The following is a 16,998-nucleotide window of genomic DNA, read 5'->3' as shown; positions in this document are numbered from 1 at the left end:
CAATTTTTTCGGGATTTTTTCCCTTTTTTTGGGTCTTTTTAAACATTTCACTGCCTTGGATGGTTTTTTTTCTGATTTTTTGGGTGTTTTTTCCCCTTTTTTTTTTTAAACTGGAGCTTTTTATTTTTTAGATAAAAATCTATTTTTATTTTAATTTTAATTTTTTTTTAATAACTGAATTTTTCTCTCTTTTTTTTTTAATTTTTTGGGGTTTTTTTCAGGTTTTTTTCTCTATTTTTGGGAGGTTTAAAATGATTTTTTTTTCTCTGTTTTTTACTGTAAAAATTTGGGGGGATTTGAGGTGTTTTCTTCCCTCTAAAAGAAAAAAAAATAAAATTATATTTATATCGTTGACTCTTTATTTAAATTTCAAATTTATTTTTGTTATTTTCGTGGTTTTATTATTTTTATTTTATTAAATTTCCCAAAAATCTCCTCAAAATTCAGAAAATTCCCCAAAATTTCTCAAAAATTTCCTCAAAAACCCCAAATTTTGTTTAAATTTCCCAAAAATTTCCTCAAAAATCCCAACATTTCCTTAAATTTCTTAAAAATTTCCTCAAAAATCCCAAAATTTCTTTAAATTCCCCCAAAATTCCCTTAAATTTCTTTTAAAATTCCTCAGAATTCCCAAAATTCCCCAAAATTTCTCAAAAATCTCCTCAAAAACCCCAAAATTTCTTTAAATTCCACAAAATTCTCCTTAAATTTCCTTAATTTTATCAAAAATTTCCTCAAAAATCCCAAATTTTCTTTAAATTTCTTAAAAATCTCCTCAAAATTCCTTAAATCCTCCTCCCACCCCCCCCCCAAATTCCCTCCAGAACCTCAAAATTGTCCCAAAAATTCCAAATTTTCACCCAAAAAACCAAATCCTCAGTTGGGTCTGAGGGGCCAAAACAAGCCACGCCCACTCCTGGCTCTGACCCCGCCCACTTTTCCTTTTATGGAAACTCATTCTCATTTGGCCACGCCCACTCTGCTACAGCCACTATTGAGGGCTCAGTGCAAGCCACGCCCACTCTCTGCTTTGGCCCCGCCCACTCCATGCCTGGCTCTAGCCCCGCCCACTCTTCCTATTATAGAAACTCACGCTCTTTTGGCCACGCCCACTCTTCAGTTTATGGACCCACTTCCTCTTTTTGGCCACGCCCACTCCTGTCTCTAACCCTGCCCACTCGTCCTTTTATGGAAACTCATTCTCATTTGGCCACGCCCCCTTTTGAGTTGACCCCGCCCACTCTTCCTGATAGGGAGCTGCTTCCTCATTTTGGCCACGCCCACTCCTGGTTTTAACCCCGCCTACTCCCCCTATTATGGAAACTCATTTGGCCACACCCACTCCTGGCTTTAGCCCCGCCCACTCTTCCTCATATGGACACGCATTCTCATTTTGGCCCCGCCCACTCTTCCTATTATGGAAACTCATCCTCATTTAGCCACGCCCACTCTTTGCTTTGACCACGCCTGCCGCGCCGCCGTTGAGCTTACGTCATGACGCCATCACGCCAGCGCCGCCGCCGCCGGTGAGCTTACGTTATGACGTCATCACGCCAGCGCCGCCGCCGCCGGTGAGCTTACGTTATGACGTCATCACGCCAGCGCCGCCGCCGCCGCCGGCGCTCCAAGATGGCGGCGCCCATGGCGGTCGCGGCCTCCGCCAGCGGCGGCGGTTCCGTGACGCGGCGGCTCCTCGGGCGCTTTTCCCGCCGCTTCAGCAGCGGCCGAGCCGCCCTTGAGGAGCCCGAAACCGCCGTGTGGGTACCGGGAACCCCCTTCCTTCATTCCAGACGCCCGGTCTCGGGTTTATTTTATTTTATTTTATTTTGGTTTTTTTTTTTCCCTCAGGGTTAACGTTGTTTTCGTGGACCGGGAAGGGCGGCAGGTCCCGGTGCGAGGAAGAGTCGGGGACAACGTTCTGCACTTGGCGCAGAGACACGGGCTGGATTTGGAAGGTCGGGGAATAATAACGGGAATAAAAATAATAACAATAACGGGAATAAATAATAATAATAACGGGAATAAGTAATAATAATAACGGGGGAGGTGCTGCCGGTGCTGTCGGGATTGTTTTGGGAGGTTCCTGGTGTTGATAGAGGAGGCCTGGGGGGGTTTTGGTGTTATTGGGGGGTCCTGGGGGGATCCTGGGGGTCCTGAGGGGGTCCTGGGGGGGTCCTGGGGTGTCCTGGGGGGTCTTGAGGGGTCCCTGGGGGGGTCCTGTGGGATCCTGGGGGGGTCCTGGGGGGTCCTGAGGGGTCCTGGGGGGTCCTGGGGGATCCTGGGGGATCCTGGGTGGTCCTGAGGGGTCCTGGGGGGTCCTGAGGGGTCCTGGGGGATCCTGGGGGGGTCCTGGGGGATCCTGGGTGGTCCTGAGGGGTCCTGGGTGGTCCTGAGGGGTCCTGAGGGGTCCTAGGGGGTCCTGGGGGGTCTTGAGGGGTCCTGGGGGGGTCCTGAGGGGTCCTGGGGGGTCCTGAGGGGGTCCTGGGGGGGTCCTGAGGGATCCTGGGGGTGTTTTCTGTGCTCCCTGGGGGGTCCTGGTGTTCCTGGGGGCGCTCTCGGTGTCCCCATGTCTGTCCCATGTCTGTCTTGGTGTCACTGGGAGTGTCCCCATGTCTGTCCCTGTCCCCATGTCTGTCCCACTGTCCCCAGGGGCTCTGGGTGTTTCTATCCCAGTGTCCCCATGTCCCCATGTCTGTCCTGGTGTTGTCCCCATGTCTGTCCCAATGTCCCAGTGTCCCCAGGGGTGTCCCTGTGTCACCAGTCCCTGAGTGTCCCCATGTCTGTCCTGGTGTCACTGGTGTCCCCATGTCTGTCCTGGTGTCCCCATGTCTGTCCTGGTGTCACTGATGTCCCCATGTCTGTCCTGGTGTCCCCATGTCTGTCCCTGTCCCCATGTCTGTCCCGGTGTCCCCATGTCTGTCCTGGTGTCACTGGTGTCCCCATGTCTGTCCCTGTCCCCATGTCTGTCCCGGTGTCCCCATGCCTGTCCTGGTGTCCCCATGTCTGTCCTGGTGTCACTGGTGTCCCCATGTCTGTCCCTGTCCCCATGTCTGTCCTGGTGTCTGTCCCAGTGTCCCCATGTCTGTCCCATTGTCACCGGTGTCCCCTGTCCCCCCCAGGTGCGTGTGAGGCGTCCCTGGCCTGTCTGTCCCCATGTCTGTCCCTGTCCCCATGTCTGTCCCAGTGTCCCCATGTCTGTCCCATTGTCACCGGTGTCCCCTGTCCCCCCAGGTGCGTGTGAGGCGTCCTTGGCCTGTCTGTCCCCATGTCTGTCCCATGTCTGTCCTGGGGGTGTCCTGGTGTCCCCATGTCTGTCCTGGTGTCACTGGTGTCCCTTGGTGTCCCCATGTCTGTCCTGTCCCCCCCAGGTGCGTGTGAGGCGTCCCTGGCCTGTTCCACGTGTCACGTTTACATCAGTGAGCCCCACCTGGCCCGGCTGCCCGCGCCTGACGAGCGGTAAAGGGACCCCAAAATACCCCAAAATCCCACCCAGGACCCCCAAAATACCCCCGGACCCCCAAAATACCCCCAGGACCCCCAAATCCCCCCATTGACATCAGTGAGCCCCACCTGGCCCGGCTGCCCGCGCCTGACGAGCGGTAACGGGACCCCAAAATACCCCTGGGACCCCCAAAATACCCCTGGGACCCCCAAATTCCCACCCAGGACCCCCAAATTCCCACCCAGGACCCCCAAAATACCCCTGGGACCCCCAAAATCCCACCCAGGACCCCCAAAATCACCCCCAGGACCCCCAAATCCCCCCATTGACATCAGTGAGCCCCACCTGGCCCGGCTGCCCGCGCCTGATGAGCGGTAAAGAGACCCCAAAATACCCCAAAATCCCACTCAGGACCCCCAGAATACCCCTGGGACCCCCAAATTCCCACCCAGGACCCCCAAAATCACCCCCAGGACCCCCAAATCCCCCCATTGACATCAGTGAACCCCACCTGGGCCGGCTGCCGGCGCCTGATGGATGGTAACAGGGCACTGAGGACCCCAAAATACCCCTGGGGACCCCCAAAATACCCCCAGAATGCCCCTAAAATCGCCCCCAAATTCCCCATCAAATCCCCTCCAAACTCCTTGAGGACTCTCCAAACCCCCAAAATCTCCCCCAAATTCCCCATTGAATCCCCCATAGACCCCCCAAATCCCCCCCAAACCCCCCCTAAACCCCTTGGGGACCCCCCAAATCCCCCCCAAACCTCTTGAGGACCCTCCAAACCTCCAAAATCTCCCCCAAATTCCCCATCAAATCCCCCTGAGACCCCCCAAATCTCCCCGAAACCCTCCTGGGACTCCCCAAACCCCTTCCTGGACCCCTGGGGACCCCCAAAATCCCTCCTGGACCCCCAAATCACCCCCAAAACCCCTTGGGGACCCCCCAGATCCCCCCCAAACCCCTTGAGGACTCTCCAAACCCCCAAAATCTCCCACAAAACTCCCCCAAATTCCCCATCGAATCCCCCCGAGACCCCCCAAATCCCCCCAAAATCCCCTTTAACCCCCCCTGGGACCCCCCAAACTCCTCCTGGGACCCCCAAAAACTCCCCAAATTTTCTGTGTGCCCCCCAGGGAGGAGGACCTGCTGGACCAGGCCCCGTTGCTGCAGGAGAACTCCCGCCTGGGCCCCCCCAAAAATCCCCAAAACCCCCCAGAGACCCCCTAAATCCCCCCCAAATCCCTTCCTGGACCCCTGGGGACCCCCAAAATCCCTCCTGGACCCCCCAAATCCCCCCTAAACCTCTTGAGGATCCCCCAAATCCCCCACAGACCCCTCGAGGACCCTCCAAACACCCAAAATCTCCCCCAAATTCCCCATCGAATCCCCCCGAGACCCCCCAAATCCCCCCAAAATCCCCTTTAACCCCCCCTGGGACCCCCCAAACTCCTCCTGGGACCCCCAAAAACTCCCCAAATTTTCTGTGTGCCCCCCCAGGGAGGAGGACCTGCTGGACCAGGCCCCGTTGCTGCAGGAGAACTCCCGTCTGGGCCCCCCAAAAATCCCCAAATCCCCCCAGAGACCCCCCAAATCCCCCCCAAATCCTCCTGGGGACCCCCAAATCCCCCCTGGGACCCCCAAAAATCCCCAAATTTTCTGTGTGCCCCCCAGGGAGGAGGACCTGCTGGACCAGGCCCCGTTGCTGCAGGAGAACTCCCGTCTGGGCTGTCAGATCGTGCTGAGCCCGGCCCTGGAGGGGGCCCAGATCTCCCTGCCCCGAGTCACCAGGAACTTCTACGTGGACGGGCACGTCCCCAAACCCCACTGAGGACACCCCGAAAATACCCCTGGACACCCCAAAAAAATACCCCAAAAATTCCCTGAGCTCAGGGACATCCCCAGGATCCTCCCAGACCCACCAGGGAATGGGGATCCCCTTCAAAAATAAATTTATTTTTATTTAAAATGGTATTTAAGTGCTGTTTTTATTCTGGGGACACCCCAAAAATACCCCTGGACACCTCAAAAAATACCCCAAAAATACCCCAAAAATCCCCTGAGCTCAGGGACATCCCCAGGGAATGGGGATCGCCCCAAAAAATAAATTTATTTTTATTTAAAATGGTATTTAAGTGCTGTTTTTATTCTGGGGACACCCCAAAAATACCCCAAAAATACCCCAAAAAATACCCCAAAAATACCCCAAAAATCCCCTGAGCTCAGGGACATCCCCAGGGAATGGGGATCACCCCAAAAAATAAATTTATTTTATGTAAAAAGTGAATTTAATTGTATTTAATCCCATTTTGGGATCACCCCTAAATTTTGGGGACCCCCTTGAACCCCCCCCAGAATCCTCCCAGACCCACCAGGGAATGGGGATCGCCCCAAAAAATAAATTTATTTTTATTTAAAATGGTATTTAAGTGCTGTTTTTATTCTGGGGACACCCCAAAAATACCCCTGGACACCCCAAAAAATGGGGATCCCCTTCAAAAATAAATTTATTTTTATTTAAAATTGGATTTAAATGATGTTTTTGTTCATAGTCGAGGTCATTCCTAAATTTTGGGGACCTCCCTGAGCCCCCCAAAAATCTCCTGAACCCTCCCAGACCCCCCAGGGAATGGGGACCCACCTTAAAAAAAAAAAAAAAAAAAAAAAAATATATATATATATATATATATTTTTTTTTTTTTTCAATAAAGTTTTATTTTAATAGTTGTTTGTGTTTGTATTCGATATTTTCAATATCAGTTCCTCCCATGATTTATCAGTTCCTTCAGTGATTTATCAGTTCCTCCCATGATTTATCAGTTCCTTCAGTGATTTATCAGTTCCTCCCATGATTTATCAGTTCCTTCCCCTGATTTATCAGTTCCTTCCCCTGATTTATCAGTTCCTCCCCTGATTCATCAGTTCCTCCCATGATTTATCAGTTCCTCCCATGATTTATCAGTTCCTTCCCATGATTTATCAGTTCCTCCCATGATTTATCAGTTCCTCCCGTGATTTATCAGTTCCTTCCCATGATTTATCAGTTCCTCCCATGATTTATCAGTTCCTTCCCATGATTTATCAGTTCCTCCCGTGATTTATCAGTTCCTCCCGTGATTTATCAGTTCCTCCCATGATTTATCAGTTCCTTCCCATGATTTATCAGTTCCTCCCGTGATTTATCAGTTCCTCCCATGATTTATCAGTTCCTTCCCATGATTTATCAGTTCCTTCAGTGATTTATCAGTTCCTCCCATGATTTATCAGTTCCTCCCATGATTTATCAGTTCCTTCCCATGATTTATCAGTTCCTCCCATGATTTATCAGTTCCTCCCGTGATTTATCAGTTCCTTCCCTGATTTATCAGTTCCTCCCATGATTTATCAGTTCCTTCCCTGATTTATCAGTTCCTCCCATGATTTATCAGTTCCTCCCCTGATTTATCAGTTCCTCCCATGATTTATCAGTTCCTTCCCTGATTTATCAGTTCCTTCAGTGATTTATCAGTTCCTTCCATGATTTATCAGTTCCTTCCCTGATTTATCAGTTCCTTCAGTGATTTATCAGTTCCTTCCATGATTTATCAGTTCCTCCCCTGATTTATCAGTTCCTCCCCTGATTTATCAGTTCCTCCCATGATTTATCAGTTCCTCCCATGATTTATCAGTTCCTCCCATGATTTATCAGTTCCTTCAGTGATTTATCACTGCCCCACTTTTTGACGGTTCTGACCCATTTTGGGGTCTCTCTGCCCCATTTTTGGGGTCCCTCTCCCACTCTTGGGGGTCTCTGCCTCATTCTGGGGGGTCCTTGTCCCATTTTGGGGGGTCTCTGCCCCACTTTTTGATGGTTCTGACCCATTTTCGGGGTCTCTGCCCCACTTTGGGCCGGTTCTGCCCCATTTTTGGGGGTCTCTGCCCCACTTTTTGACGGTTCTGACCCATTTTTGGGGTCTCTCTGCCCCATTTTTGGGGGTCCCTGCCCCACCTGGCTCCCCCAGCCCCAATTGGGGCAGTTCCCCGGTCCCGCCCCGCCCCCGGCTCAGCTGGAGCGGGTTAAGGGCCGCTCCCGGTCCCGGTTCGGTCCCGGTTCGGTCCCGGTTGGGGATGGGGGAGCGGCCGGTGTTTTCCCGGGGGGAACCCCCCGATTTCTCGCTGCTCCAGCGGCTGCTCTGCCTCGAGCCCGAACCCCCCCGGTTCCTCCTGCCGCCCCCCGGGAGCGGGACCACCGAGACCACCGAGACCACCGGGGAAACCCAGACCACCGGGGGAACCGGGACCACCGAGACCACCGGGAACACCGGGACCACTGGGACCGCTGGGGGAACCGGGACCACCGAGACCCACAGGTGAGAACTGGGACTGGGAACTGGGACTGGGAACTGGGACTGGGAACTGGGACTGGGAACTGGGACTGGGAACTGGGACTGGGGAACTGGGACTGGGAACTGGGACTGGGAAACTGGGACTGGGAACTGGGACTGGGAAACTGGGACTGGGAACTGGGACTGGGGAACTGGGACTGGGGAACTGGGACTGGGAACTGGGACTGGGAAACTGGGACTGGGAACTGGGACTGGGGAACTGGGACTGGGGAACTGGGACTGGGAACTGGGACTGGGAACTGGGACTGGGGAACTGGGACTGGGAACTGGGACTGGGAAACTGGGACTGGGGAACTGGGACTGGGAACTGGGACTGGGGACTGGGACTGGGGAACTGGGACTGGGGAACTGGGACTGGGAACTGGGACTGGGGAACTGGGACTGGGAACTGGGACTGGGAAACTGGGACTGGGGAACTGGGACTGGGAACTGGGACTGGGAACTGGGACTGGGGACTGGGACTGGGGAACTGGGACTGGGGAACTGGGACTGGGAACTGGGACTGGGGAACTGGGACTGGGAACTGGGACTGGGGACTGGGACTGGGGAACTGGGACTGGGGAACTGGGACTGGGAACTGGGACTGGGGAACTGGGACTGGGAACTGGGACTGGGGAACTGGGACTGGGAACTGGGACTGGGGAACTGGGACTGGGAACTGGGACTGGGGAACTGGGACTGGGAACTGGGACTGGGAAACTGGGACTGGGAACTGGGACTGGGGAACTGGGACTGGGGAACTGGGACTGGGAACTGGGACTGGGGAACTGGGACTGGGGAACTGGGACTGGGAACTGGGAATGGGAACTGGGACAGGGGATCTGGGACTGGGAACCGGGACTGGGGAACCGGGACTGGGGAACTGGGACTGGGGAATCGGGACTGGGAACTGGGACTGGGAACTGGGACTGGGGAACTGGGACCGGGACTGGGAACTGGGACTGGGGAACTGGGACTGGGAACTGGGATGGGGAACTGGGACTGGGAACTGGGACTGGGGAACTGGGACTGGGGACTGGGACTGGGGAACTGGGACTGGGGAACTGGGACTGGGAACTGGGACTGGGGAACTGGGACTGGGAACTGGGACTGGGGACTGGGACTGGGGAACTGGGACTGGGGAACTGGGACTGGGAACTGGGACTGGGGAACTGGGACTGGGAAACTGGGACTGGGGAACTGGGACTGGGAACTGGGACTGGGGAACTGGGACTGGGAACTGGGACTGGGGAACTGGGACTGGGAACTGGGACTGGGAAACTGGGACTGGGGAACTGGGACTGGGGAACTGGGACTGGGAACTGGGACTGGGGAACTGGGACTGGGGAACTGGGACTGGGAACTGGGAATGGGAACTGGGACAGGGGATCTGGGACTGGGAACTGGGACTGGGGAACCGGGACTGGGGAACTGGGACTGGGGAATCGGGACTGGGAACTGGGACTGGGAACTGGGACTGGGGAACTGGGACCGGGACTGGGAACTGGGACTGGGGAACTGGGACTGAGACCTTTTCCTGGCCCGGGGAACTGGGACTGGGATGGGGAACTGGGGCCTGGATCCCACCCCAACTTGGGGAACCGGGGCTGGGGACTGGGGACTGGGACTGGGGAACTGGGACTGGGAACTGGGATCAGGGAACTGGGACTGGGGAACTGGGACTGGGAAACTGGGACTGGGGAACTGGGATCAGGGAACTGGGACTGGGGAACTGGGACTGGGGAACTGGGACTGGGGAACTGGGACTGGGAACTGGGACTGGGGAACTGGGACTGGGAACTGGGACTGGGAACTGGGACTGGGGACTGGGACTGGGGAACTGGGACTGGGGAACTGGGACTGGGAACTGGGACTGGGGAACTGGGACTGGGAACTGGGACTGGGGAACTGGGACTGGGGAACTGGGACTGGGAACTGGGACTGGGGAACTGGGACTGGGAACTGGGACTGGGGAACTGGGACTGGGAACTGGGACTGGGAACTGGGACTGGGGACTGGGACTGGGGAACTGGGACTGGGGAACTGGGACTGGGAACTGGGACTGGGGAACTGGGACTGGGAACTGGGACTGGGGAACTGGGACTGGGGAACTGGGACTGGGAACTGGGACTGGGGAACTGGGACTGGGGAACTGGGACTGGGGAACTGGGACTGGGAACTGGGACTGGGGAACTGGGACTGGGAACTGGGACTGGGGAACTGGGACTGGGGAACTGGGACTGGGAACTGGGACTGGGGAACTGGGACTGGGAACTGGGACTGGGGAACTGGGACTGGGAACTGGGACTGGGAAACTGGGACTGGGAACTGGGACTGGGGAACTGGGACTGGGGAACTGGGACTGGGAACTGGGACTGGGGAACTGGGACTGGGAACTGGGAATGGGAACTGGGACAGGGGATCTGGGACTGGGAACTGGGACTGGGGAACCGGGACTGGGGAACTGGGACTGGGGAATCGGGACTGGGAACTGGGACTGGGAACTGGGACTGGGGAACTGGGACCGGGACTGGGAACTGGGACTGGGGAACTGGGACTGAGACCTTTTCCTGGCCCGGGGAACTGGGACTGGGATGGGGAACTGGGGCCTGGATCCCACCCCAACTTGGGGAACCGGGGCTGGGGACTGGGGACTGGGACTGGGGAACTGGGACTGGGAACTGGGATCAGGGAACTGGGACTGGGGAACTGGGACTGGGAACTGGGATCAGGGAACTGGGACTGGGGACTGGGATCAGGGAACTGGGATTGAGACCTTGTCCTGACCCCAGGAACCAGGAATGGGGAACCAGGGACGAGGAACCGGGACTGGGATCCCATCCTGACCCCGGGAACCAGGACTGGGGAACCAGGAACCAGGACCAGGATCCTGCCCTGACCCAGGAGAACTCAGGGGTCCTGGGGTGGATTCGGGGGTCCCGGGCCCCCCATTTCTGCGCAGGGAAAGAACCAGGAATGTCCCAGTTCAGGGGGAGAAGCACCGGGGGCTCATCCTGGGGTTACCGGGGGTGTCCCGGCTGTGTCCTAACGGTGTCCCCTGGTCAGGCCGGGGATCCCGGGACCCCCCGAGCCCCCCCGGAGCCCCCCGGGGCCGAGCCTGGGCTTCCTGCAGGAGGCCGTGATGCTGCTGAGCCCCCCGGGGCCGCCCCCGCCGCCTCCCTGTGCCGGCCCGGAGCTCCCGGGGGTGTCGGAGGTGCCCACCGGGGGTGTGGATGTGCTGGGCCTCATCGACCTGCAGTGCCGGCTCCTGGCCGGGGACACCGGGAACGGAACCGGGAATGGAACCGGGAACGGAACCGGGAACGGCACCGGGAGTGGCACTGGGACAAGAACCGGGAATGGCACCGGGAGTGGGATTGGAACTGGGACAATCACCGGGAACGGCACCGGGAACGGAACCGGGAATGGCACCGGGAGTGGCACCGGGAATGGGATTGGAACTGGGACAATCACCGGGAATGGCACCAGGAATGGCACCAGGAGTGGGATTGGAACTGGGACAATCACCGGGAACGGCACCGGGAACGGAACCGGGAACGGAACCGGGAATGGCACCGGGAGTGGGATTGGAACTGGGACAATCACCGGGATTGGCACCGGGATTGGCACAGGGACAAGAACCAGGAATGGCAACAGGACCGGGAGCGGAACCGGGACTGACACCAGGAGCGGAACCGGGAGTGGGAGTGACACTGGAACAAGCACCGGGAATGGCATCAGAACCGGGATAAGAACCGGGATGAGCACCAGGAGTGACACCGGGAACGACCCTGGGCCAAGCACAGAGAGCGACACCGGGACAAGAACTGGGAGTGGAACCGGGAGTGGAACTGGGACAAGAACCGGGACTGGAACAGGGACCATCATTGGGACAAGAACCAAGAGTGGAACCGGGGGAAGCACAGGAAGTGACACCGGGAACGACCCTGGGCCAAACACAGAGAGTGACACCAGGACAAGAACCAGGAGTGACACTGGGAACGACCCTGGGCCAAACACAGAGAGTGACACCGGGACAAGAACCAGGAGTGACACTGGGACAAACAACGACACTGGGAACGACACTGGGAGTGACATTGGGACAGGAACTGGGACAAGAACCGGGAGTGGAACTGGGACAAACGACGACACTGGGAACGACACCGGGACAAGAACCATTGGTAACACCTGGAATAACCCTGGGCCAAGCACTGAGAGCGACACCGGGACAAGAACCGGGAGTGGAACCGGGAGTGGAACCGGGACCATCACTGGGACAAGACCAAGCACTGGGACAAACAACGACACTGGGAACAACCCTGGGCCAAGCACAGAGAGCGACACCAGGACAAGAACCGGGACCGGAACAGGGACCATCACTGGGACAAGAACTGGGAGCAGCACTGGGACAAAAAACGACACTGGGAACGACACCGGGACAAGAACCGGGAGTGGAACTGGGACAAGAACCGGGACCATCACTGGGACAAGAACTGGGAGCAGCACTGGGACAAACAATGACACCGAGACTGACACCGGGACAAGAACCAGGACTGGAACAGGGACCATCACCGGGACAAGAACTGGGAGTGACACCGGGAACAACCCTGGGACAAGCACAGAGAGCGACACTGGGACAAGAACTGGGACCATCACTGGGACAAGGACCGTGAGCAACACTGGGACAAACAACGACACTGGGAACGACACCAGGACAAGAACCAGCAGCGACACCGGGACCGGGAGCAGCACCGGGAGCAGAACCGGCCCCGGGCGGCGCAAAGCGGCCCATCCCCAGCGCGGGGCCGAGCCCCGGGATCGCTCCTTCCGGGGGGTGACGCTGCGGATGCGGCTGGAGCTGCCCGGGGGTGACACCGGCCAATGTCACCTGCTGATCACGGCCCGGGGACACCGGTACCGGCACCGGGGGCGTCTGTCTGTCTGTCCTGGGCACTGGGGAAAAATCCTGAAGGGTCTGTCTGTCTGTCCGGAGCACCAGGGAGATCTGTCCGTCTGTCCAGGTGCATTTTTGGGGACTCTGGGGGTGTCTGTCCGTCTGTCCAAGGCACAGGGGGGATCCTGGGGTGTCCATCTGTCTGTCCTGGGCACTGGGGCACGTCCATCTGTCTGTCCAGGTGCATTTTTGGGGACTTGGGGAGTTTTGTCCGTCTGTCTGAGGCACTGGAGGGTCTCTGTCCGTCTGTCCAGGTGCATTTTTGGGCTCATCACCCCCAAATTTCCCCCCCCAGAATTCCCAGCTGGACCCAGGACAGCGACAGCTCCGATGACGACGGCGCCGGCCCCAAGGGTGAGATCGGGGTCGGGGATGTCCCCAGGGTGTCCCCGGGGTGTCCCCGGGATGTCCCCAAGGTGTCCCCAGGGTGTCCCCAGGGTGTCCCCGGGGTGTCCCCGGGATGTCCCCGGGATGTCCCCAAGGTGTCCCCGGGGTGTCCCCGGGATGTCCCCAAGGTGTCCCCAGGGTGTCCCCAGGGTGTCCCCGGGGTGTCCCCGGGATGTCCCCAAGGTGTCCCCGGGGTGTCCCCTCAATCCCACCATTTTTGGGCCCATTTTGGGGCCATTTTTGGAAAATTTGTGGCCATTTTTGGGGCATTTTTTGGACATTTTGGGGCTACTTTGGGGCCATTTTTGGGGTAATTTTTGGGCCATTTTTGGGGCACTTTTTGGCCATTTTGGGGCCACTTTTTGGCCATTTTGGGGCCACTTTTTGGCCATTTTGGGACCATTGTTTTGGATATTTTGGGGCCATTTTTGTGGCCATTTTGGGCCCATTTGGGGGACCATTTTTTGGGCCATTTTGTGGCCATTTTTGGGTCACTTTTTGGACCTTTTGGGGCCATTTTTTGGGGCCATTTTTGCGCCACTTTTGTACACTTTGGCACCATTTTTTGACATTTTTGTGGCCATTTTGGGACCATTTTTGGGCCATTTTTTGGACCTTTTGGGGCCATTTTTTTGCCATTTTTTGACCATTTTTTTAGCCATTTTAACACCATTCTTGGACCACTCTTTGCCCACTTTGACACCACTTTTTTGGCCATTTTGGGGCCATTTTTGGGGCCATCTGGGGGCCATTTTTGTGGCCATTTTTGCACCACTTTTTGGACACTTTGGGACCTTTTGGGGCCATTTTGGGGCCATTTTTGTGGACATTTTTGGGCCCATTTTTTGGCCATTTTTGTGGCCATTTTTTGCCATTTTTTTACGATTTTTTTGGCCGTTTTAGCACCATTCTTGGACCACTTTTTGCCCCCTTTGACCCCATTTTTTGGCCATTTCCGTGACCCTTTTCCCAGGCCGACGTCGCTGCACGTCCTGCGGGACCGTCCGGACCCCGATGTGGCGAACGGCCGAGGGCGGGACCCTCCTGTGCAACGCCTGCGGCATCAGGTGACAATGACAATGACAATGACAACGCCACCCTCGGTCACCTCCAGGTGACACCTCCAGGCCTCACCCTGATTTTTTATTTTGATTTTTATTTTTATTTTTGGGCAGGTACAGGAAATACCGAGTGCGTTGCCGGCGCTGTTGGAACATCCCTGGGAAAAGTGGGACGTCACCGAGATGTCCCCAATGTCCCCAATGTCCCACCCGGCCACCAGGGGAGGGAGGTGACAGCGAGGACGCGACGGTGGCAGGGTGACAATGATGGTGACAATAAAAGGGTGGTGGGATCCTTTGGGTGCTGTTAAAGGTGATTTTGTCGCTTGTTTTGGGTGACAATGATGGGGACAAAGTGGTGGCAATAAAGTGGTGACATCCCAAATAAATGGGATTTTTTTATTGGGTTTATTCCCCCACCCCCTGCAAGGAAAAACCAGCCCTGAGTTGTGGCCCCAAAATCCTGAAAATTTGGGCCCCAAAATCCTGAAAATTCACCCCCAAAATCCTGAAAAAATTCCACCAAAAATCATGAAAATGTGGGCCCCAAATCCTGAAAAATTCCACCCAAAATCCTGAATATTTGGGCTCCAAAATCGTGAAAATTTAGGCCCCAAATCCTGAAAAATTCCAACCCCAAATCCTGAAAATTTGGGCCCCAAATCCTGAAAAATTCCACCCAAATCCTGTAAAATTCACCCCCAAAATCCTGAAAAATTCCCTCCAAAATTGTGAAAATTCGAGCCCCAAATCCTGAAAAATTCCGCCCCCAAATCCTGAAAAATTCCCCCCAAAATCGTGAAAATTTGGGCCCCAAATCCTGAAAATTCACCCCCAAATCCTGATAAATTTCACCCCCAAATCCTGAAAAATTCCGCCCCCAAAATCCTGAAAATTCACTCCCAAAATCGTGAAAATTCGGGCCCCAAATCCTGAAAAAATTCCACCCAAATCCTGAAAATCCCCCCCAAAAACCTTCAAAACCCCCAAACTCACCCAAAACCCCCCAAAATCTGCTGAACCCGAGGAGTTTTGGGGTCTCCAACAGGATGGGGGACCCCAAAAACACCCAAAACACCCCAAAAATCCGCTGGATCTGAAGTTTTTTTGGGGGTGTCCCCAATAGGATGGGAACCCCAAAACACCCCAAAACACCCAAAAATCCACTGGATCTGAGTTTTTTTGGGGTCCCCAACAGGATGAGAACCCCAAAAACACCCCAAAACACCCAAAACACCCAAAAATCCGCTGGATCTGAGTTTTCTTGGGGTGTCCCCAAGAGGGTGGGGACAGTCCTGGTTACAGCCGGGTGAGCCAGGACCAACCTTGAGATGAATCCCTTGGCATCCCTCACTCCAAACCCCAAAAATACCCCAAAATCACCCCAAAAAACGCCGAGTCTGAGGATTTTTGGGGTGTCCCGTGTCACGTCTGTGTGAGCTGGACGCCGAACACCTCGTCCCTGTTGTCCCCTCGGTGGCCTCGGAGGATCCCTCGGTGTCCCCTGATGTTGTGGGGTTTGGGGTGACCCCAAAAGTCCTCAAAAACACCCCAAAACACCCAAAAAAATGCTGAGTCTGAGGATTTTTTGGGGTGTCCCTGGTCACGTCTGTGTGAGCTGGATGCCGAACACCTCGTCCCTGTTGTCACCACGGTGGCCTTGGAGGATCCCTCGGTGTCCTTGACCTGGTGGGGTTTGGGGTGACCCCAAAAACACCCCAAAACACCCAAAAAAACGCCGAGTCTGAGGATTTTTGGGGTGTCCCGTGTCACGTCTGTGTGAGCTGGATGCCGAACACCTCGTCCCCGTTGTCCCCTCGGTGCAGACACGTGGCCTCGGAGGATCCCTCGGCGTCCCTGACGTTGTACTCGCCCTTTTTACAGGCCGTGGTCTTCAGGTAAAAAATCCCAGCGGCGGCCAGCGCCAGCACGGTGACAATGCCCAGTGTCCCCAGGGCCACCAGGGCCACCAGCCAGCTCTCTGTGGGGGGACAGAGGGCAGGGTGAGGGTGGTGACAATGCCCAGTGTCCCCAGGGCCACCAGGGCCACCAGCCAGCTCTCTGTGGGGGGACAGAGGGCAGGGTGAGGGTGGTGACAGTGCACAGTGTCCCCAGGGCCACCAGGGCCACCAGCCAGCTCTCTGTGGGGGGACAGAGGGCAGGGTGAGGGTGGTGACAATGCCCACTGTCCCCAGGGCCACCAGGGCCACCAGCCAGCTCTCTGTGGGGGGACAGAGGGCAGGGTGAGGGTGGTGACAATGCCCAGGGCCACCAGGGCCACCAACCCCAGCACGGTGACAATGCCAAGTGTCCCCAGGGCCACCAGGGCCACCACCCCAGCGTGGTGACACTGCCCAGTGTCCCCAGGGCCATCAGGGCCACCACCCCCAGCACGGTGACATTGCCCACTGTCCCCAGGGCCACCAGGGCCACCAGCCAGCTCTCTGTGGGGGGACAGAGGGCAGGGTGAGGGTGGTGACAATGTCCAGTGTCCCCAGGCCACCAACCCCAGCGTGGTGACACTGCCCAGTGTCCCCAGGGCCACCAGGGCCACCAACCCCAGCACGGTGACAATGCCCAGTGTCCCCAGGGCCACCAGGGCCACCAGCCAGCTCTCTGTGGGGGGACAGACAGCGGGGTGAGGGTGGTGACACCACCCAGTGTCCCCAGGGCCACCAACTCCAGTGTGGTGACATTGCCCAGTGTCCCCAGGGCCACCAGCCAGCTCTCTGTGGGGGGACAGAGGGCAGGGTGAGGGTGGTGACACTGCACAGTGTCCCCAGGGCC

General features: G+C 56.4%; 1 protein-coding gene across 1 annotated transcript; it reads left to right on the top strand.

Annotated features, from left to right (window-relative positions):
• Positions 1–1,348: 1,348 nt before the first annotated feature.
• Positions 1,349–5,417, top strand: FDX2 (ferredoxin 2). Its single transcript, XM_083881855.1, has 4 exons — positions 1,349–1,757; positions 1,849–1,955; positions 3,369–3,456; positions 5,120–5,417. Exons 1-4 carry the CDS (start codon positions 1,585–1,587, stop codon positions 5,274–5,276), a joined length of 525 nt encoding a protein of 174 aa, XP_083737981.1. The 5' UTR covers positions 1,349–1,584; the 3' UTR covers positions 5,277–5,417.
• The last annotated feature ends 11,581 nt before the right edge of the window (positions 5,418–16,998 follow it).

This window comes from Zosterops lateralis (assembly GCF_965231275.1).
Source record: "Zosterops lateralis genome assembly, chromosome: 36".
Lineage (NCBI taxonomy): Eukaryota > Metazoa > Chordata > Aves > Passeriformes > Zosteropidae > Zosterops > Zosterops lateralis.
Note: the sequence above shows the minus strand (reverse complement) of the source record. Positions and strands in the feature narration are given on the sequence as shown.